A 23,102-nucleotide genomic window follows, 5' to 3' on the forward strand; every position below is an offset into this window, starting at 1 on the left:
GTCCAACTTGGTGAATGTCTTTTCTCCAGCCAGGGTCGCAAATAGGTCGTCTGCCTTGGGTAGCGGGTACTGGTCCTGTAGCGAAAAACGGTTAATCATTACTTTATAGTCCCCACAAATTCTGACCGTGCCATCACCTTTGAGTACCGGGTCAATCGGACTGGCCCACTCGTTGAATTGCACTGGCGCAACGATGCCTTCTCGCTGCAGCCTGTCCAGCTCAATTTCCACTTTCTCTCACATCGTATACGGTACCGCCCATGCCTTGTGGTGGATGGGTCGTGTACCGGGAACCAGGTGGATCTGCACTTTCACCCCCAAGAAACTTCCAATGCCTGGCTCGAACAACGATGGGAATCTGCTCAGAACCTGGACACATAGGCGTCGTCGATGGACGAAAGTGCTCGGATGTCGTCCCAGTTCCAGCGGATTTTTCCCAGCCAGCTTCTGCCGAACAGTGTGGGGCCATCCCCTGGCATGATCCATAGTGGGAGTTTGTGCACTGCTCCATCATAGGAGACTTTTACTTCTGCGCTGCCAATTACAGGGATCAGCTCTTTGGTGTAAGTTCTTAGCTTGGTGTGAATGGGGCTGAGCTTGGGCCTGTGTGCCTTGTTGCACCACAGCCTGTCAAAGGCCTTTTTGCTCATTATAGACTGACTCGCACCCGTGTCCAGTTCCATTGATACTGGAATTCCGTTCAGTTCAACTTTTAACATAATCGGTAGACATTTCATGGTGAAGGTGTGTACCCCATACATTTCTGCCTCCTCGGTTCGAGTCTCTAGTTTAGCCTGATCCACCATGGATCGATCTTCCTCTGCAACGTGGTGGTTTGCAGGGTTTGCATCTCGACTGCAAATTCGCTGGAGGTGTCCCAGTGTTCTGCAGCCATTGCATGCATAGTGTTTGAAGCGGCATTGATGAGCCCGATGATCACCTCCACAACGCCAACAAGGTGTTAAGTACCTCGCATTTACGATTGATAGCGGACTCTGGGTCATCTGAGGTCGTGCAGCAGCAACCAGCGGGTACGTTCTGCCATGTATATTCCTGCTCGAAAACGACGTTACTTTGTGCACAGTACTGGCCGAAACCTCTTTATGCTGCGAAATTTGTTTGGTGTTATCGATGGTGGACATAAATGTCTGGGCTATCGTTATGGCTTTGCTCAGATTCGGTGTTTCTACAGTCAATAGTTTGCGAAGGATTACTTCATGGCCAATACCAAGCACAGAAAAGTCTCTAAGCATTTGTTCAAGGAATCCATCGAATTCGCAATGTCCTGCAAGGCGCCTTAGTTCGGCGACGTAACTCGCCACTTCCTGGCCCTCCGACCGTTGACACGTATAGAACCGATACCTTGCCATCAAAATGCATTCCTTCGGATTTAGGTGCTCCTGGACCAGTGCACATAATTCTTCATAGGATTTGATTGTTGGTTTCACCGGAGCTAGAAGGTTCTTCATGAGGCCATAGGTTGTTGCCCCAGATGGTAAGGAGGATCGTCCCCTTCCAGCTCGTTGGTCACAAAGTATTGGTCGAGTCTCTCCACGAAGGCCTCCCAATGTCCCCTTCCGAGAACTTCTCCAGGATACCAACAGTTCTTTGCATTTTTGTGCGGTTGTTCGTTACCTCATCGGCAATTACTATGCTCATATTACAGGATGAAACTGAGTTCTATATGCAATGAGTAAGTGTGACCTTAGCTCCTTTAATTGGACTCCAGAGTGCTGGTACAGCGTGGGAGACCTGCTTATATACAGTGCTCCCAAGGGATGCTGGGATCCCTTGGGACTCCAACAGGTAGGCCCTCTGGTGATGGTGTGATACAGGTTGCCAAGGGTTACATACATAACACTAACCCAACAAGTTAACTCAGTCCCAACCTCAAAAGAGCGCACCATATGTGGCTTTGTTTCCCCCATTTGTACACCAAATTAGGCTTGCCTGAAGTGAGATTGTCCATCTAGTTCAGAATTATGGCCAGTTTTGTGTTGTACTCCCGTGCCCAATCAGAACCATACAAATTCATTTCACCTAGGACCTTTAGAGTCAGCTGATAGAGGAGAAATAAGACTCTTTTCAAAGCATCTCCCTTAAAGTGTTGGTTTGACAATGCTACATTCCACTGCTCAACTAAATAACCCATGAACCCTGATGACATTTCTTTGTCTGTTAACCCATTTAAAATGAATGTGTTAGGACCGCCATTAAATAGTGAATTTGTTAAGGGCTCAGAAACTAATATCGCTGACAGTCACTGGTAAGAGGAAGTGCATAGATTGATTCATCCTAGTAATGCCTCAGTGTGTATTTAGTTTGTGCTCGGTGGTTGATTCAGGTGAGATGGGGGTTTCACTCAAACACTGATGTAGTACATTTTAATACTTCTTTTCTCCTACTCAGCTTTTGCAATGGCTGAATCTCCTGAAAAGCTTTTTTGTCATTAAAGACTTCCAGCATTTCATATTCCAAGATACAGCCACTTAGTTTTAAGTGTCCGCATCCCTTTAATTTTGAGCAGCGACCCTTTAAGGAATGCAATATTCTGTGGGGCTCCTTCATCTCGCTCCATTTGCAAGCTCAAGCTGTGCAAGGAGCATGTTTAAATTATATTCATTCATTGGCCTTGCAACCAAATCACAATATCTCGGTAAAGTACTAGGCAAACCCCGAGACCTGATGGCCTGCATCCTAGGGTCTTAAAAGAAGTGGCTGCAGAGATAGTGGATGCATTGGTTGTAATCAACCAAAATTCCCTGAATTCTAGAGAGATCCCAGCAGACTGGAAAACCGCAAATGTAACACACCTATTTAAGAAAGGAGGGATACAGAAAGCAGGAAACTATCGACCAGTTAGCCTAACATCTGTGATTGGGAAAATGCTGGAGTCTATCATTAAGGAAATAGCAGCAGGCCATTTATAAAATCATAATGCAGTTAAGCAGAGTGAGCATGGTTTTATGAAAGGGAAATCATGTTTGACAAATTTGTTGGAGTCCTTTGGGGATGTAACGAGCACGGTGGATAAACGGGAACCAGTTGATGTCATATATTTGGATTTCTAGAAAGCATTCGATAAGGTGCCCCACAAAAGGTTATTGCACAAGATAAGAGCTCACGGGGTTGGAGGTGATATATTAGCATGGATAGAGGATTGGCTAACTTACAAAAAACAGAGAGTCTGGATAAATGGGTCATTTTCAGGTTGGCAAACTGTAACTAGTGGGGTGCCAGAGGGATCAGTGCTGGGGCCTCAACTATTTACAATTTATATTAATGACTTAGATGAAGGAACTGAGTGTAACATAGCCAAATTTGCTGATAATACAAAGATAGGTGGGAAAGCAAGTTGTGAGGAGGATGCAAAGAATCTATAAAGGGATATAGAAAGGCTCAGTGAGTGGACAAAAATTTGGCAGATGGATTATAATGTGGGAAAATGTGAGGTTATCCACTTTGGTAGGAGAAATAAAAAAACAAATTATTATTTAAATGGGGAGCGACTACAAAATGCTGCAGTACAGAGGGATCTGGGGGTTATTGTAAATGAAACGCGAAAAGTTAGTGTGCAGGTACAGCAAGTAATCAGGAAGGCAAATGGAATGCTACCCTTTATTGCAAGGAGAATGGAGTATAGAAGTAGGGAAGTCCTACTCCAACTGTATAGGGCATTGATAAGACCTAAAGTACTGCGTACAGTTTTGGTCTCCTTATTTAAGGAAGGATATACTGCATTGAACTGCATTGGAGGCAGTTCAGAGAAGGTTCACGCAGTTGATTCCTGAGATGAAATGGTTGTCATATGAAGAAGGATTGAGCAGGTTGGGCCTATATTTCTTGGAGTTTAGAAGAATAAGAGATGATCTTATTGAAACATATAAGATTCTGAAGAGACTTGATCGGGTAGATGCAGAGAGGATGTTTCCCCTTATGGGGGAATCTAGAATTGGGGGGCATAGTTTCAGAATAAGGGGTCGTCAATTTACAACAGAAATGAGGAGTCATTTCTTCTCTCAGAGGGTCGTGAATCTTTGGAATTCTCTGCCCGAGAGAGCTGTGGAGGCTGGGTCATTGAATGTATTTATGGTGGATATAGACAGATTTTTGTATGATAAGGGAGTCAAGGGTTATGGTGAGCAGGCATGGAAGTGGAGTTGAGGCCAAGATCAGATCAGCCATGATCTTATTGAATGGCGTAGCAGGCTCGAAGGGCCAAATGGACTACTCCTGCTCCTATTTCTTATGTTCTTATGTAATATTCTGATATACGACCATCGGGTGAGGCTTCTTGTCGATAGAGTGCATTCATAAAATCGATCCTCATCCCCATCAGAGATCACCTGAAGGTTCATCCCAAAGGTCCTTCTTAAAGACAGAAGCCCTGACGTTGCTCTTGTGGGTTTTTGGGGGTGGTTTTGGGGTGCGTTCCTCAGCATGTCTCAAATCTGGCATTGTGGGGTATTTGAATAGTTGGGTACCGATCTGTTTGGGGAACCTCAGGTGGGAGTGGTGGATTAGCCAGCCTTCAGTTTTGCCGCTGTCCATAATGCAACTGATCCATTTTGATCACACGACAGAAAGTTGCTTTTAAAATTTAAATTTTCACAAACCTTTAGCATCCCTTCTTCAACAGCACCACCCAAATCTGTGATCCCCAACACCTAGAAGGGCAAGGGCAGCAGGCGCACGGGAACACCATCACCTCCAAATTCCCCTTCAAGTCACACACCATCGTAAGTTGAAAATATATCGCTGTTCCTTCATCGTTGCTGGGTCAAAATCCTGGAACTCATGACCTAACTATGGGAGTTGTCACGCGGTGAAGATCATGTCCATTGTACCCCTTAGTGGACGGAATCTGCATTGCAACTCTGGGAGGAGCTCTTCAGCTACAGGGAGAAGAAGGTTGAGGAGGGTTCTTGCGATGACTTTCCCAGTGGCTGACAGCGGGGAGATTCCTCTGTAGTTACCGCAGTCGGACTTGTCCCCTGTTTTGAAGATGGTCACGATTATGACATCTCTGAGATCTCCTGGCATGCTTTCCTCCTTCCAGATAAGGGAGATGAGGTCATGCATTCATGCCAATAGTGCTTCACCGCCATGCTTTAGTGCCTCGGCAGGGATTCCATCTGCTCCTGATGCTTGTTATTCTTGAGTTGACGAATGGCCTTTTCTACTTCGTGCAGGGCTGGGGTTTTGCTGAGATGGTGGTGGGTAGCATGTTTCGGGATGGAGTCGAGGGCACTCGCCTTGAAGACAGAGTCTCAGTTAAGGAGGTCTAGGAGGACAGACGCACCAACATCAGTGCTCTCGCTCAGGCCAACATCCCCAGCATTGAAGTACTGACCAGTTCCGTTGGGCGCGCCACATCATCCGCATGCCCGACACGAGACTCCCTAAGCAAGTACTCTACTTGGAGCTCCAACACGGCAAGCGAGCCCCAGGTGGGCAGAGGAAACGTTTCAAGGACACCCTCAAAGCCTCCTTGATAAAGTGCAACATCCCCACCGACACCTGGGAGTCCCTGGCCCAAGACCACCCAAAGTGGAAGAAGAGGATCCAGGAGGTTGCTGAGCACCTCGAGTCAGGCCAAGAGCATGCAGAAATCAGTCGCAGACAGCGGAAGGAGCGTGCGACAAACCAGGCTCCCCACCCACCCTTTCCTTCAACCACTGTTTGCCCCACCTGTGACAGGGACTGTAATTCTCGCATTGGACTATACAGTCACCTGAGAACTCACTTTTAAAGTGGAAGCAAATCTTCCTCAATTTCAAGGGACTGCCGATGATGATGATAGGGGTACCTTCACCACACGGACTGCAACGGTTCAAGAAGGCGACTCACTACCATCTTCTCACGGGCAATTAGGGATGGGTAATAAATGCTGGCTTTGCCAGCGACACCCGCATCTCATGAATGAATTTTAAATAATGGATGTCAGGAGCGCTTAGGTGAAGGGCGCAAAGGAGGGAAATAAATCATAATACGCCCGACTATTTGTGGGTGTAATTTGTGTGCCTGGCATCATAACCTTTGCAATTTCAGTTGGGTATAAAAAGAGGACCAAGAGTTGGTGTAAATTATTTACCTGCCCACCTAGATAACAGTACTGATGCATCCTCAGAGCCCAGGAATTTCCAGCCTAGCGTCAGTCCATGAAGTTGGCAAACAGCCATGAACCTGACTGAGCAGGATGATATTCAAACAATGAAGTACCTAAGAATAGGGCAATATTTACACTGTGAGTTTCGCTTTAGTGCAGAGCGATTCCAGCTTCAGAATAATGCTGACTGTCAGTGTAGGTCCATGTTGCATCTGAATAACCACTCAAATTGGTGTGGGAATAACAAAACACTTTTATTTTCAGACCCACTAAAACATTCCCGTCAAAAAATATCAAAGGAATACAAGAGAAGTGTAATTGCTACAATGTGCTTACTCTCATCAGGGGGCCCCCTAGTGTACAGTTAACAATGTGCAAGTACCATGCAGAGTCAGGGTCCCACCTGACGATGGAGCAAAGTGGAGAGACTCTGTTTGGAAGGGGACTGTCACACACTTGGAATGGAGAGTGCAGGGTGTGGAAATCGAGGGCCGTATCATACCTGGTTTATAAAGTGCTCATGGCATCCATTGAATGTCCAGTTGTTCAAGGTGTATTCAGAGCTCTATCCTGGGTAAGTTAGGGGGCAATTTTTGGTTTTGAGCGATAATACCCAAAGTCAAAATTACCCCATTAGAGCTCCAGCATATAAGAAAGACTTGCATTTCTATTGCCCCTTTCACCAACTCAAGACCTCCCAAAGTCCTTTGCAGCCAATGAAGTATCGTAATGTAGGAAATGCAGCAACTAATTTGCGCACAGCAAGGTCCCACAAACAGAAATAAGATAAATGATCAGATAATTTTTTTAATGATGTTGATTGGGGATACTTGTTCACTAGGATATAAAGATAGTATCAAAGAATTGCGGAAATAAATCTGATCCAGTAATTTGAATCTGTATGCATTGGTTTAATGGTACAGCACTTTCCACGTTTTGGGAGAGACAGGAGAATGTGGTGAACTTGCCATGTAACCTCCGTTTAATATCACGTTTAAGGATTAATTTAGTGCACAAGGACATGGGTTTCAGATTGCATTGCAGAAAAGCTCGAAGCCTCTCACAAGTTGCACTGATGTGAAATTTTCAAATATAAATCTTACTGTCACCAGAGCCCAGCTTCATTTGTACAAGTGACAGTGTTGTATGAACCTTGAATGAGGACTAAACTGAAATGCAATGGAATCGTGACAGACTAATCCCACCACTATCTTAAGCTTTGTAACTATAGGTCTAGTCTGTGTTGGAAGAGAAACTAAAATAATGATGAGGACAATTGCCCCAATCTCTGCTACAGGTTGATGGAGAGCCCTCTTTTGATTGGTTACATATCATGTGCTCAGCATTAATGCAAAGGTTGTGAGTTCTTTGTATTCACTTTTCCAGCAATGTTTGCAATGAAAACAATATCATCTTCAACATAAAACACCAATAATCTTGATTTTTTTTTTAGGCAGAAGAGGAGTATCAAAAGGCACAGAAAGTCTTTGAGGAACTAAATACTGACCTACAGGATGAGTTGCCATCATTGTGGTCGAGGTATTGAACTCCATTCTTTCTCATGAGCGCAAAGCTTGCTAGCTAAAAGCATGTTTTACCTTTCTCATTTGTATATCTTCAATGAAAAGTCAAGATTTTCTTCACATCATTGAAGCTGATTAAGTCACTGTCTCCAGTAGCTTAGCATGTCCATCCCAAGTTCTGTCCTTTTAGTCAGAATTCAACATTATGGGCCTGATTTTAATTGGGGGTAGGGTGGCACTCGGTTTGGGTTTGGGCTGGGCAAGCCTTGGTGTTGCAGAAAAAAAAAAAAAGACCTTAGGATATTTTAACTCCTGGGTCTCATTTAAATGCTGCCGGCTGAATTACCAACAATTCCAAGCAGGAAGTCAGCGGGAAGCGGCAAAGATTTGTGTGACCCAGAGGCCACCCACCAAGCAAGTAAATGCCTGGGCTCGGCTGCTGAGCTGTCTAGCAGAGGTCCCCGTGAAGACCTAAGATTTCGATGTAGTTCCTGGTCCTACAAAGAAAGTGATAAAACATAATGTTAAACTCACCCTTTCAACATTCTTCTGGGCCCAATCCACTCCCGTGCTGGGCTGGACTGATGGGAAACTCACTGCCGTTTCCCACACAGGCGTCCGAATAAAATTTGCGGCCTGCTCCTGTGATGTTATCGGGACTCGGCAGGCATATGTTAAAAAGGACCCCACCCATTTTGAGCGGGTGTCCTTCCGACCTGGTCAGAGGAACAGGTTAAAATAGCACAGGTATTTACCCTGGTGGGCAACTAATTAGGCTATTTCACCTGCCTATCGATCTGGTTTCCTCTGGGCAGGTAGAGTTAAAATTCCCCCCTTAGTAAAAGCACAGTGACACAACACTTTGGGCTACCAACATATTGTGGTATAGAGTGGGAAGAAGTGCATTCTTGCCCATACTTACCCATGGTTTTACTGGTCTCAGCCGAGCTGTCATGGGGAGACACCAAGCAGAATCTCATGTCTGCCCATAGAAAAGAGGAATACAGAAGCAGAGCTACAATGGGCCACTTTGGACCACCCCCCAGTGAATGGCGACAGAATTAGTGGAATGGGTAGTCAGGTGGAAAATGCAATATAATGCGGAGAAATGTGAGTAATGTATCGTGGGACGAAAATAAGATGGGAGTATACACTCAATTGAAAGATGTTTAAGAGTATAGATGAACCGATAGACTAAGAGACTCAAATGGTAGATAAAGCCATAAAAGGTGGTCAATAGCATTTTAGACATTTTATGGCCAGAATCTTACCAGCCCTGTGAGTGCGGGTTTGGAGGTGGGCCCGCTGTCAAAATGATTGACGGTGGGGTGGAAGTCCGCTCTGAATTCGCCTCCTTGTGAATTTCCCAAGAGCCGGCTCTGCGTGGGGATTGCAAAACCGGGACTAAACGGCATATCAGTCAATTAAGATAGTTAAGAAGCCACTTAAAGCTACTTAAGCAGCATTTTTCCAGGTCGCAAACATTTTGCCAAGTTTTTTTACGAGGTTCCCGTCCCTCGGGGAACATGTCAGGTAAGTGTGTGGGGTTCTCAACCACTCTGGATTGGTTTGACTAGATGACAGCTGCAGAAGTGGTATAAAAGTTACCATTTCACAGCTGTTCAATTTACAATCTTAGAAGCTGGAGCCTTCAGGATTTGGAATACATGTTTCAGCTTTATGGAGGTTTGAAGTTTTTGCAGTGAACTATTTATCCGGTGTCACCTCCTTGGAACAACCTATCTCAGCATTGACAGATCACTTCTGTCGTCTCAACTTCAGCTGCCATCTATTCCATCAGCATCGGTGCCCTTGAAAAAATCTCACTTTGGTCCTCAGAATATCCCGATCAGCCCCAACACCAACATCATCAGGCACACCATCATCACCAGGCACACCAGCAGCACCAACAACAATACCAACCTTCTCCGCAATCACCTGATGCTGCACAGGTGTAAGAATTCGGCAAAAACATCAAAAGCAAAAGCATAAACTTTTGTACTTATACTTTTGGACTTTAAGTTTTGGAACTTGGCTGTTATTGCACAAGGGCAGACAGCCTGATGTGGGACAGCTCCAAACATGTCCCACAGGAATACACACCAGATGGGCAGGAATCAATGGCTGAAATGGCAGGAAGGTGGTTGATGGCGGGGGTCCTTTGTCATGTAATCAGTGAGAGATGAAGAAGATTGGTCAGTGCTCAAGACACAAAGGAAGTTTTTTGACCACCCAGACTTGTTGGAGCCTTATCCAGGTACAGGACAGTTGACAAAGACACCGTCCCAAGAGGTAACTCTTTTGCTTTTCAGTTGCACTGCCTCAGGCGAAGGACTGATTTTTGGCGCGAAGAAGTAGCATTTTTTGCAGGTATAAGAGCGATGGTTTCTGCTGCCATCTCTCTCGCTCTCTCTCCCCTCTTCTACACTTACTCGCTTCGTTCAACGCACAAGGACTGAGCACACCGTCTGGGACGGAGAGAAGAAACACCATCCATGAGCAAAGAGAGCCTCGCTATTTCGACGGGGAAGCTGACCTTGAGACTGGACTTGAATACCACAGATTGGTACAGAATCAGAAGATATGTCTCATCGGGTGAAGCAGCGAGAAAGCCAGAGGGGTAATCGGTGAGCATTTATCGCAGCCCACGCATCTTTACGACCACTGCATAGTGTGAAGGGATGTCGTGTGTCCCAACCAAGCCTTAGGGGTTTAGTGGGGAGGTTTTTGCACGGATCATAAGTGTATGCACAATTCTGTTGGACAGATTCGGAGGTGCAATTTTGAATCCGATCAGGGGTGTTTTAGTCATGGGTACTTTACGTTAGGGGTCTGTTCAGACTGGCCAGGGTTGTGTGTTGTACTGTGTTTGTTTATTTTACACCACCAGGGCGTGTTTTACTGGGTGCAGGTATGTGCTTTAACATGAATAAAAGTATTGTGATGGTTGAGACCGAAAGATCTGGCTATAACTGTGTATTTCTGTTCACCGCTATAATTCCGTTGTCTAGAACTGTTGTAAGGGGGGGTGATTCGAAACCACCAGGGGCAAAGCTACTTACATAGGACACAGGGCATCGGCACCCGACCACATTGCTGCCCGGGACACCAGGGATGGCCTCACCATGGTCACCTTTACTTTACTTGACACCATATACCCTGGCTGCCACATGATGTACCAGGTTAGCACTACCCCACACCAAGACAATAAATGCCCAAGCCATTCCTTTCACACTCATCACCATTGGAAGGGTACCATTATGTCTCACCATTCACTGCAACTCACTGAGCCACTTCCAAAGCTGCACACCAATCTGTCCAAGAGGGCAAAGTGTTGAAAATATTGATTTCAATGCTCGACAACACATTAGCAGAAACTTTGCATCAGCATTGCCTACCCTTGGTATGATTGGACAAGGATGAGTGTGAGTGTGAGGGCTGGCTAGTGAGATGGGGATGTGATAATGTGGATAGAGACAGATGGATGGGTGGATGTGCAAGGTAAGTTGGTGTGAGTAAGGATGTGCAGGAGTAGGGTAGGGAAGGCAGAGTGGCACAGCTGGATGAGATTGACTGTTGCCTTTCCAGTAATGTTTTGTGATCTATTGAGATCACTGAAAAGTTTGTGCCACTGCAGCCAGGTCCTCCTGATGACATCCCTGCTTGTGCCCTCCTGTACAATGTGCAACCAGGCTGCGTTGGTGTCCTGGGGAGGTCTCTTCCACCCATGGGAACAGAAGAGAACCTCCCTGCATGCTGTGACTGCCTCCATAAGCATATGGAGGGAGTCATGGGAGAGCCTGCGTGCAACTGTACACCTTTGTGCAATGCTTTTCAATGTTTGCAGCACCTCAATGCTGCAGAATACTGATAGTACAACTGTCAAAATGTATGTGGGCATGGTCCCTTTAAGGAAACCGGCTGATGAAGCATCATCAGATGACGTCATCAGACCCGCTTCCTTTTAATTGGCTAGGAACCTCGTAGGACCGGCTTAACAAGCCCAATCTAGGGAAAGTCATGGGGCAAGCTGACAAGGAGCCAGGAGCAGGGTCGCAGCCCACCTCGGACATTGTCCGCCTCTCTCCCGTCTCGGTAGAAAAAAATCGAGTCCTATAAGTAACATCAAAAACTAAAAGAGGTAATGGTAAATTTGTCCTAGGCCACAGCTAGAATATTGTGTTGGGTTTTGGATGCTGAATTATAGAAAGAATGTTAAAGGCTTAGAGAGTGTACAGTGTAGATTCTCCAGGATGAAACGAGCGATGTGAAACTAAAATTTCAAGGCGAGATTTGAGATACTGGGACTGTTTCCACTTGAGCAGAGAAGACTCAGAGAATATTTAGTAGTGGCTGTTAAAATTCTGAATGGTTTTAATAGGGTGATTAAGGAAAGGTTTGGGAGTTAGTGATGATGGGTCATCAATTTACATATGTCACTGAGAGTGAGGAAAGGTCGTAGGAAACATTTCTTTATGCAGAGGATTGTTGGAATGCTTTGTCACAAAGATTGGTTGGTGCAGGGACCATTGCAACTTTTGAAGGAAAAGTGGATACATATTTGAAGCAGAAGAAGATACAGAGCTTTGGGTAAAAAGCTGGTACAGACATAATGGGCAAACAAATAGTGCTAAGCTCTGTCGTCCTTCCCCCCCGCCCCCCCCATCCCCCTGCCCAAACAACGGCCAGACCCATGGTTTGGACAGTGATGTCACAACAATGTAGGACGAGCGGAAGGAATGATAGAAAATCAACACTCAGAAGCACTTTCAAAATATATAAATAAAAAAATCTACTTTTCTAAAATGTGTTATATTTGTAGTGTGGGTATTCAGAATAAACTGAGCTGAGGAAAACAGATACTGACCAGTTATTTCCGCTGGAGTTCTCCTGATCTCCCATAGGAACTTTGGCGGAAGGTCGGTGAATACTCTGGAGAAACACTGTAAACAACTGGGGTTTCACCGATCTTCCCCCAACGTTATAGACTTGAAGTGGGAGATTGGGAAAACCCCCATGTAAATTCTATCTCACTCTGTTTTCCTGGAGAGAAACACATTATTGATTGGATATAACCGCTAGGACAACAGGAAAGCAGGCTAGATGGAAGCCTTATGAAGCCTTGAGAGGTCTGTGTTTCTACAGCACTTTCTATATCTAAAGATCTTTCTGAAATTTATAAAAGTGGAAGGAGAAATGGGATACATTCGAAAGTAAAACCATAGGCCCACGTCTCTGAATTCACAATATTCACTCTCAGTGTGTGAAGGCCTATGTCTGGAATTCTAAAAACAATAGTATGCCCGCTATTAATAATCACATGATATAGTCTCATGTTCTTTGGGTATGTATGAATTAAGGGGAATGAGTTTCATGATCATTTGTTTTTTCTTCCACAGCCGAGTTGGTTTCTATGTCAACACCTTCAGAAACATTACTTGTATAGAGTCGAAATTTCACAAGGAGATTGCAGTGGTGAGTAGATATTGCTCCAGAGATACTGAAGGTGATATGGCATTGAAAAAGCTTCTCAGAGGGCTGCCATTCATTAATATAGCAGATTATTATTTGTTTGTTTATACAGTCCCCACCGCGGTTGGTGTCAATGCAATTTGCCCGCTATACACAGTGGCTGGTGTAACCAAGAAATGTTTCTAAATGCAGAGGGAATTATCATTCTCTGCCTCTCCACTTCCTGCACTGTCTAAATGCCCCAGCGCTATTACTCACACCGCGATACTCATCCAAACAAGAGAGAAAGAGACGGTCTGGTCAGTTTCATCTTCTGTAATGTTGGTGAGTTGAACAGAGCTGAAGTATGCAGCGGTCATAATCCCATTTATCTCAACTTTCATTTGTTTAATTTATATTGTTGTCTAATTCCTGCCTTTTATTCCAATACAGTCCCCTCCCCCCCTACAGCTTGCATTTCACCAGGCTGTGACAGATGGTATCTTTCATCTTTGTCACTTGTTTCTAAGCAGCAATACAGGAGTTCCAGAGGCTACAGGATTGGGGGGGTGGGCAGGACACTGTGGTGGGAGGTGACTGAAGGCGATGAGGCTGCCTGAAAGGACTTAATGACAGATAATCACACTTTAATGAGGTGCGACCAGCTGCTTGAACTGCCCGAAATTGCCGGTGCGCTTAATGCATTATAAGTGTCATCTTTGCAATTAACTGTTACGGTCCAGGATAAGCACACATGGTGTAAGTGGCGGGGATTGTAAATGCATAGGAGATCCATTCATTCATCTCATATTGCATTCAGGCGAAGGACACATTCAGTTGTAAGGTTTTTACAATGGCAAACTGAAGAATAAATCAGTAAATGCAGGTTAAAGTGTTAATTATTTGAAGCCTCACCCAGTCAGATTATGGATCTGTAATGTAACTAGGCAGTTAGTTCGGTGTGGAGATCGGGCCGCAGATTTTAGATTTAAATTAGGCCCAGACCTGCTTGCAGTTGGAGCCTCGACCAAGTGAAGGTAATGGGGGTAAAATTGCGGTCGGTGGCTTCCTTCGGATGAACGCCTCCAACCCGAAAATTTTTAACGAAAATACCTGGTGGTCACACAGGCACCTTCGATTCCGGTCAGAGACCTTCACTCGCTGTGCAGCGTATGGGGAGATGACGTCCCCGTACATTCGGAAATGCTGGAGTCACATGTGCCTGGACCACCAATCACTCGGTAGTATTCTCATTGATAAAAATAGAATCTCCATTTGTGTGAATTCCCATTGCTATCAATGAGAAAACCCTCCTAAAACAAGAAACACAACATAATAAATAAAAAAAACACCTCACATATTTAAAATTAATTGAAATTAAATGTTGTTAAATGTTTTAGAAAAAAAAAACTATTTTGGTTTTTTTTTAACGTGCTTAATAGGGTTAAAAATAAACTTACCTTAATGGACAGGGTTTTTAACATAAAAATTAATGATTAAATTTAATTTTTATATGTTTTAAAACTCTTACGCTAGCAAAAGTAAGCTATATGCCTGCTTTTACCAGGCGTAAAAATTTGAAGGACATTCAGTGGGCATGAATTGGGCAAATAGCCCAATCTCTCCCGCACGGATGTCCTTTTCCTGGGGATGCGGAGGATCTGTCAAGAGAAATCTTGACAGATCAGAAAAGCCGGTTTTCTGCGCATGTGCATCTCGCCCCGAAAACTGGCTTTTGTGAGGCCTTGCCGGGTCCGTGTGCACTTCGTACAGACTCGCCGAGGCTGGAATTTTTGGCCCATTATGTTGCTGGCCAGGAAAGATCCGGCCTTGTTTCAGATTGTCCGTGGCTGCTCTTTCATTGACTTGTAAATGGACCCAGACAATTTTAACTCCTCTCACTATTCCCACCGGATAGGGGTAGGGGTTAAAATCGATCACAAAGTCTCACCCTTCAGCAGTGCATATTGAAAAATCAGCCCTTGATTATCTGTTCATTAATAATGTCTGCATAAATTTTTGGCATGAAGATGAAGTGGTGAGGCTCTGCATTGGAAGAGCAGGAACAAAAAACTTACCCTATAGTTTCTTGACGCTTGACTTGGGTATATTTTCTGACATTATGAGATAGACATTTTCCATACATGTAAATATATTCTGGGACATGCGTTATGTCAATCTATCTCTCTGAGTTGGGCTACACACATTGAATCATGTCGTAATCAGCATCATCATCATCAGTCGGCCTTCATCTGAGCTCCTGTGACTGTCCTTCACGTCGTTTTAAGGCAGAAATATGGATCCTAGTGTTGTGTTTTGAACTATCCGTGGTTGCTCCTTCATTGACTTGTTATGTTTTGCAGTTGCAAATGGCATTGGCTAATTCAAGGTTACTCATTGCCTGTTGATGCCCTTCCACCGGTCGCCCAAAGTCGTTGTCACATTCTGAAGGTGGCCGATTACATACCCGCTGCTGGCGCTTGCTGTTGACCAGGCACAGGCCGTACCATCTGTTGTCATTATGGGAGCAAATTTTAGGACCCAATCTGGCACCACTCCATGAGTCATGGGGGTCATTTTGACTTTGGCTAATAGTGTGAAATAGGCAATATTGGATCAGTCGCCTGTTATATAGCTCTCCCGATTTTCATTTCTATTGGCCCCAAAACCATCTGATGTGTTTATATCTGGGCTGCCTCCTCCCCGGAATCTCTACCATCGAAAAGGAACACCATCACCTCCGAGTTATGGTCAAGTCACACCGTCGTGACTTGGGCATATATTGGTGTTCTTTCACCCTGGAATTCCCTCGTTAACACCATTGTGAGAGTACAATCATTGTGAGAGACTGCTCTCATTCAAGGAGAAAGCTCAATGTCAGCTTCTCAGGGCAAGGAGGGATGAGCAATAAAAGCTGCCTTACCAGTGTCACTCACATCCTGAGAGTAATTTAAAAAAACCTTTCAATTGCTGGCCAACTCCGTTGGCAATGTGAGTTGTGTATGTGAATAATGAAATGCTTTCATCAATCTCTGTCATCCACATCTGTCCAGGTTTTCACCTTTAGGCTTGCTCTAGTACGTCTGAATAATATGTATTGTTTTCCTTAACTGTTGCAATTCCAGAAAGTTACTCAGTAAATTATGTTTAACTGCAAACATAAAGCAAAATACTGGAAGTTGCTGGAAATCTGAAAGAAAAGCAGAAAATACTGAAAATGATCAGCAGGTGAGGCAGCATGGAAAATCTGTGAAAGTGGAGCAGACTCCAGTGGCCCGGGAGTGTGGTGGAGGAAAAAGGCATGCAGAGTGTGCACAAAATAACAGACTGTGGCTATGGGTAGACTGACCGATGTGAACCATTTATGTTCAGCTAGTTATTGTGTGCCTCAGCGGCATTATGGTAGCTGCGTTTTGATCGGCTCTTCGGTTCCATGTCAGTTTAGTACACCGAGGCCGGAATCTTGCCAGCACTCAGAGGGTGCGTTCGGAGGTGGGTTCGCTGTCCCGCTCCGAACCTGCCTCCATGTCAGTTTCCCAAGTGCCGGCTCTGCCTGCGCTTTACAGACCCGACACTAAGCAGCGGGTGAGCCAATTGAAATCGTTACGAGGTTGTTGAAAGGTACTTTCACGATGCTCGTGGATCACGTCAGGTATGTAAGTCGGCTTTTCAATGATATTCCATTGCTCTGAATAGGTGACAGCTACAAAAGTGGTATAAAAGCTACCATTTCACAGCTATTCACTTTCCAATGTTAGAAGCTGAAGCCTTCAAGATTTAGAATAGACTTTTCAGCTTTTGTGGAGGGCAGAGAAATCAAGGGCAAAAATCAAAAAGGGCCACATTACAACATAATTCCAAAAGGACAAAGAATGTTAAAAAAACAAACCTGAAGACTCTGAGTCTCAATCCGTAATAAGGTGGATGAATTAACTGTGCAGACAGCTGTTAACGGATATGATGTAATTGGGATTACGGAGACATGGCTCCAAGGTAACCAAGGCTGGGAATTCAACATCCTGGGGTATTCAATATTCAGGAAGGACAGACAGGAAGGAAAAGGAGGTGGGGTAGCATTACTAGTTAAAGAAGACATTAATGCAATAGTAAGGAAGGACATTAACGTGGATGATGTGTCTATGGGTAGAGCTGCGAAACACCAAAGGGCAGAAAACATTAGTGGGAGTTGTGTACAGACCACCAAACAGTAGTAGGGAGGTTGGGGATTGCATCAAACAGGAAATTAGGGACATATACAATAAAGGTACAGCAGTTATCATGGGCGATTTTAATCTACATATAGATTGGGCTAACCAAACTGGTAGCAATACTGTGGAGGAAGATTTCCTGGAGTGTATAAGGGATGGTTTTCTAGACCATTATGTTGAGGAACCAACTAGAGAGCAGGCCATCCTAGACTGGGTCTTGTGTAACGAGAGAGGATTAATTAGCAATCTTGTCGTGCGAGGCCCCTTGGAGAAGAGTGACTATAATATGGTAGAATTCTTCATTAAGATGAAGAGTGACACAGTTAATTCAGAGACTAGGGTCCTGAACTTAAAGAAAGGAAAATTCGACGGTATGGGACGTGAATTGGCTAGGATAGACTAGAGAATGATACTTAAAGGGTTGATAGTGGATCGGCAATGGCAGACATTTAAATATCACATGGATGAACTACAACAATTGTACATCCCTGTGTGGCGTAAGAATAAAAAAGGGAAGGTGGCTCAGCTATGGCTAACAAGGGAAATTAGGGATAGTGTTAAATCCAGGGAAGAGGCATATAAATTGGCCAGAAAAAGCAGCAAACCTGAGGATTGGGAGAAATTTAGAATTCAGCAGAGGAGGACTAAGGGTTTAATTAGGAGGAGGAAAATAGACTATGAGAGTAAGCTTGCAGGGAACATAAAAACTGACTGCAAAAGCTTCTATAGATATGTGAAGAGAAAAAAATTAGTGAAGACTAATGTAGATCCCTTGCAGTCAGAATCAGGTGAATTCATAATGGAGAACAAGGAAATGGCAGACCATTTGAACAAATACTTTGGTTCTGTCTTCACTAAGGAAGACACGAATAACCTTCTGAAAATACTAAGGGACCGAGGGTCTAGCGAGAAGGGGGAACTGAGGGAAATCCTTATTAGTCAGGAAATGGTGTTAGGGAAATTGAAGGGACTGAAGGCCGATAAATCCCCAGGGCCGGATCGTCTGCATCCCAGAGTACTTAAGGAAGTGGCCCGAGAAATGATAGATGCATGATGGTCATTTTCCAACATTCCATGGACTCTGGTTCAGTTCCTATGGATTGGAGGGTAGCTAATGTAACCCCACTTTTTAAAAAAAGGGGGGAGAGAGAAAACGGAATTATAGACAGGTTAGCCTGACATCGGTGGTGGGAAAAATGCTGGAATCAATTATTAAAGATGTATTAGCACGCAATTGGAAAGCAGTGACAGGATCGGTCCAAGTCAGCATGGATTTATGAAAGGGAAATCATGCTTGACAAATCTTCTAGAGTTTTTTGAGGATGTAACTAGTAGAGTGGATAAGGGAGAACCAGTGGATGTGGTGTATTTGGACTTTCAAAAGGCTTTTGACAAGGTCCCACACAAGAAATTAATGTGGAAAATTAAGGCACATGGTATTGGGGGGTAACATATTGACGTGGATAGAGAACTGGTTGGCAGACAGGAAGCAAAGAGTGGGAATAAACGGGTCCTTTTCAGAATGGCAGGCAGTGTCGCAGGGTTCAGCACTGGGACCCCAGCTATTTACAATATACATTAATGATTTAGACGAAGGAATTGAATGTAATATCTCCAAGTTTGCAGATGACACTAAGCTGGGTGGCAATGCGAGCTGTGAGGAGGATGCTAAGAGGCTGCAGGGGAACTTGGAATGGGCAAATGCATGGCAGATGTAGTATAACGGCTAAAGTGATCGGGGGTATGGAGAGAAGGCAGGGGTGGGGTACTGAGGTTGCATGATCAGCCATGATCATATTGAATGGTGGTGCAGGCTCGAAGGGCCGAATGGCCTTCTCCTGCACCTATTTTCTATGTTTCTATGTTTAAGAAGGTTGGAAATGTTTGGAGCAAGCTCTCTCACCATTGACAGATTGCTTCTGTCATCTCAACTTCAGCTGCCATCTATACCAGCAACATCGATGCCCTTGAGAAAATCTCACCTTGGTCCTCAGAATCCCACCACGATCAGCACCAACACCAACGTCACTAGGCACACCACCATCACCAGAACAACACCAACCTTCTCTGCAATCACCTGATGCTGCACAGGACACGGCATCAGCACATGACCACATTGCTGTCCGGTAGGCCAGGGATGGCTGCACCATGGCCAGATTTAATTCTCTTGATGCTGTACACCCTGACTGCCACATGATGCGTCAGGTTGTCACCAGCCCACACCAGCCCGATAAAGCATCGCTGCAATGCCCAAGCAATTCCTTTCACAATCATTGCCATTGCAGGGGTATCATTATGTCTCACCATTCACAACAGCTCACTTAGCCACTTCCAAAGGAGTACACAAATCTGTCCAAGAAGGAAAAGTATTGAAAATAAAGATTTAAATGTTTGGCAACACATTAATAGAAACTTTACATGAACATTGGCTGAAAGATCCAAGTGCCTACCCTTGTGTGTTGTTAGTTGATATGAGTGAACGAGGATGAGTGTGAGGGGTGGCTAGTGAGATGGGGATGTGATAATGTAGATGGAGAGAGAAGGGTGGGTGGAGGTGCAAAGTAAGTTCGTGTTTAAAGGATGTGCAGGAGTAAGGTCGGGAAGGCAAAGTGATGGGGATGCGATAAGTGGCCCAGCAGGATGAGGTGGAGTGTGCCTTCGCAGTAACGTTTCGTGATCCACTGAGATCATTGAGAGGTTTGCACCACTGCAACTAGGTCCTCCTGACAACATCCCTGCTTGTGCCGTCCTGTGCAATGTGCAACCAGGCTACGTTGATCTCCTGGTAATGTCTCTTCTGCCCATTGGAAGGGAAGAGAACCTCCCTGCGTGCTGTGACTCCCTCCATAAGCATATGGAGGGAGTCATGGGAGAGCCTGGGTGCAGCCCTGCACCTCTGTGCAGTCGTTGTCAGTGTTTGCAGCACTTCAATGCTGTAGAACACTGACAGCACAAATGTCAAAATGAATGTGGACATGGACCTTTTAAGGGAATCGGCCGATGACACGTAATCAAATGACATCGTCAGACCTGCTTCCTTTTAATTGGCCGGGAACCTTGCAGGGTGGGCTTAACAATCACTATTAGGGGAAAGTTGTGGGGGAAGCCGACATGGAGACAGGAGCAGGGTCGCAGTCCGCCCCCTTCCTCGGCTGCAGTGAGCCCGCCTCGGTAGGTGAAATCATGGCCCTAATGTTGCTGAATATACACAGTGTAAAATTGTGCATTCCCAAAATACATTCTTTTTAAAAAGAGGACCTCTGATGTAATGCAGTCTGTTATGTGAATAACTTCACTCAATTACCTCTCCACCCCACCTCCCCACCCTGCTTCCAACGTTCACACACATGCACTAACAATGGTCACAGTGGTCACTAGATAGTAATAAACTTACCTTGCACCTCTACCCATCCCTCTCTCTCCATCTACATGATCACATTCCGTGTCTCAGTAGCCACCCCTTACACTCACCCTCGTTCAATCATACCTGACTTTTTTTTTCCTTCACTAGTTCAGTGATGTGCCTTGACTAGGATCAATTGTCTGACGGTTCTATACTACACCAGGAACTGCTTTTAGTTCTTAATATTGCCAAGAGATGGAAAGCTGGTAAAGAAATCTAGACTGAAATGGTTAAATAAAGACATTTTAAATACTTTACACAACTATTTAAAAAAACAATTGTTCTCAGTATATGGGCGAAACTTCCATGGTCAGATTTATTGCCCATCCATAAGAGGTTGTGTTGGGCTTTCTCCTTTAACTGGTGCAGCCCTTATGAGCATGGTACTCCCACAATAGTGATAAATCGGGAATTCCAGGATATAGATCCAATGTTGATGAAGTGTAAGGGGTTGGTCCCGGGGGTCAGGTTCACTTCTGACCTACTTGAGCGGTTCGAATCACTCCCACTTCCTTGGGTTCTAGACTCTGGGTTTATTTGGGGAGTGTGATTAAGTGCAAAGGACAACTGGTTTGATGCAAAAGAACTTTGACTTTATTACAGACAAGAAAATACAATGTCAAATTTATAATCATTCTAATAAAGAACAATACATTACACATTCAAAGGGGGTTTCAGTAAAAATTACACCTCCCACCTCTCAATACCTCATCCTAGCTAGGTTAGACTCCAGGACAGTCAGGGATTATGCTTACCAATCCTTTCTGGTCAGTTAGCGGTAGTTCGCGATTTCGGGGTTCATTGAATTCTGTAGGTTCTGCTTGCCATACCCCGAATGTCGGAGAAGACGTCTTACTACGCAATCTTCAGGTGGGTTGAGTCCGCTGATGCGGTAAGGTGCGTTTTGGATATATGGGGTAAGTACCCGGTTTCCTTTGTTACAAATAGGTTCAAAGTCTCTTTAGGTAATGTTTTCACCTGTTGGTAATCAGGGCTTGGATTGTAGCGTGGAAACTTTCGATTCTTCGGCTTCTTTCTGTTGGAGTTTTGTTTTGAGTTTGGTCGATCGCGGTGGTTTTTCATTGGTACCATGTTGGCTGTGGTCGGTTGCTGCCACGATGGTAATGTTCTTCCTTCAGGACTTGAGGACTTCGAGGCTGCAGAAGTTAGTTTACAACTGTCGCGTTGGTTTCTCTCCCTTCTTGATGACATCAGCGTGGTCTTGGTTGTATGGCAAAGTGTGTCATAGAAACATAGTAACATAGAAAATAGGTGCAGGAGCAGGCCATTCAGCCCTTCTAGCCTGCACCGCCATTCAATGAGTTCATGGCTGAACATGAAACTTCAGTACCCCCTTCCTGCTTTCTCGCCATACCCCTTGATCCCCCGAGTAGTAAGGACGACATCTAACTCCCTTTTGAATATATTTAGTGAATTGGCCTCAACTACTTTCTGTGGTAGAGAATTCCACAGGTTCACCACTCTCTGGGTGAAGAAGTCTCTCCTCATCTCGGTCCTAAATGGCTTACCCCTTATCCTCAGACTGTGACCCCTGGTTCTGGACTTCCCCAACATTGGGAACATTCTTCCTGCATCTAACCTGTCTAAACCCGTCAGAATTTTAAACATTTCTATGAGGACCCCTCTCATTCTTCTGAACTCCAGTGAATACAAGCCCAGTTGATCCAGTCTTTCTTGATAGGTCAGTCCCACCATCCCGGGAATCAGTCTGGTGAATCTTCGCTGCACTCCCTCAATAGCAAGAATGTCCTTCCTCAAGTTAGGAGACCAAAACTGTACACAATACTCCAGGTGTGGCCTCACCAAGGCCCTGTACAACTGTAGCAACACCTCCCTGCCCCTCACTATGAAGGCCAACATGCCATTTGCTTTCTTAACCGCCTGCTGTACTTGCATGCCAACCTTCAATGACTGATGTACCATGACACCCAGGTCTCGTTGCACCTTCCCTTTTCCTAATCTGTCACCATTCAGATAATAGTCTGTCTCTCTGTTTTTACCACCGAAGTGGATAACCTCACATTTATCCACATTATACTTCATCTGCCATGCATTTGCCCACTCACCTAACCTATCCAAGTCACTCTGCAGCCTCATAGCATCCTCCTCGCAGCTCACACTGCCACCCAACTTAGTGTCATCCGCAAATTTGGAGATACTACATTTAATCCCCTCGTCTAACTCATTAATGTACAATGTAAACAGCTGGGGCCCCAGCACAGAACCTTGCGGTACCCCACTAGTCACTGCCTGCCATTCTGAAAAGTACCCATTTACTCCTACTCTTTGCTTCCTGTCTGACAACCAGTTCTCAATCCATGTCAGCACACTACCCCCAATCCCATGTGCTTTAACTTTGCACATTAATCTCTTGTGTGTGACCTTGT

General features: G+C 44.8%; 1 protein-coding gene across 1 annotated transcript in view; it reads left to right on the forward strand.

Moving 5' to 3' along the window:
• The window catches only part of amph (amphiphysin), a 541,139-nt gene that overhangs the window by 323,307 nt on the left and 194,730 nt on the right, over window positions 1–23,102 (forward strand). Inside the window, exons 7-8 of the mRNA XM_070890365.1 lie at window positions 7,563–7,648; window positions 13,032–13,107. Coding sequence (XP_070746466.1) covers window positions 7,563–7,648; window positions 13,032–13,107 — 162 coding nt within the window. The remainder of the gene's footprint in view (window positions 1–7,562; window positions 7,649–13,031; window positions 13,108–23,102) is intronic.

This window comes from Pristiophorus japonicus, chromosome 1 (genome assembly GCF_044704955.1).
Source record: "Pristiophorus japonicus isolate sPriJap1 chromosome 1, sPriJap1.hap1, whole genome shotgun sequence".
NCBI lineage: Eukaryota > Metazoa > Chordata > Chondrichthyes > Pristiophoridae > Pristiophorus > Pristiophorus japonicus.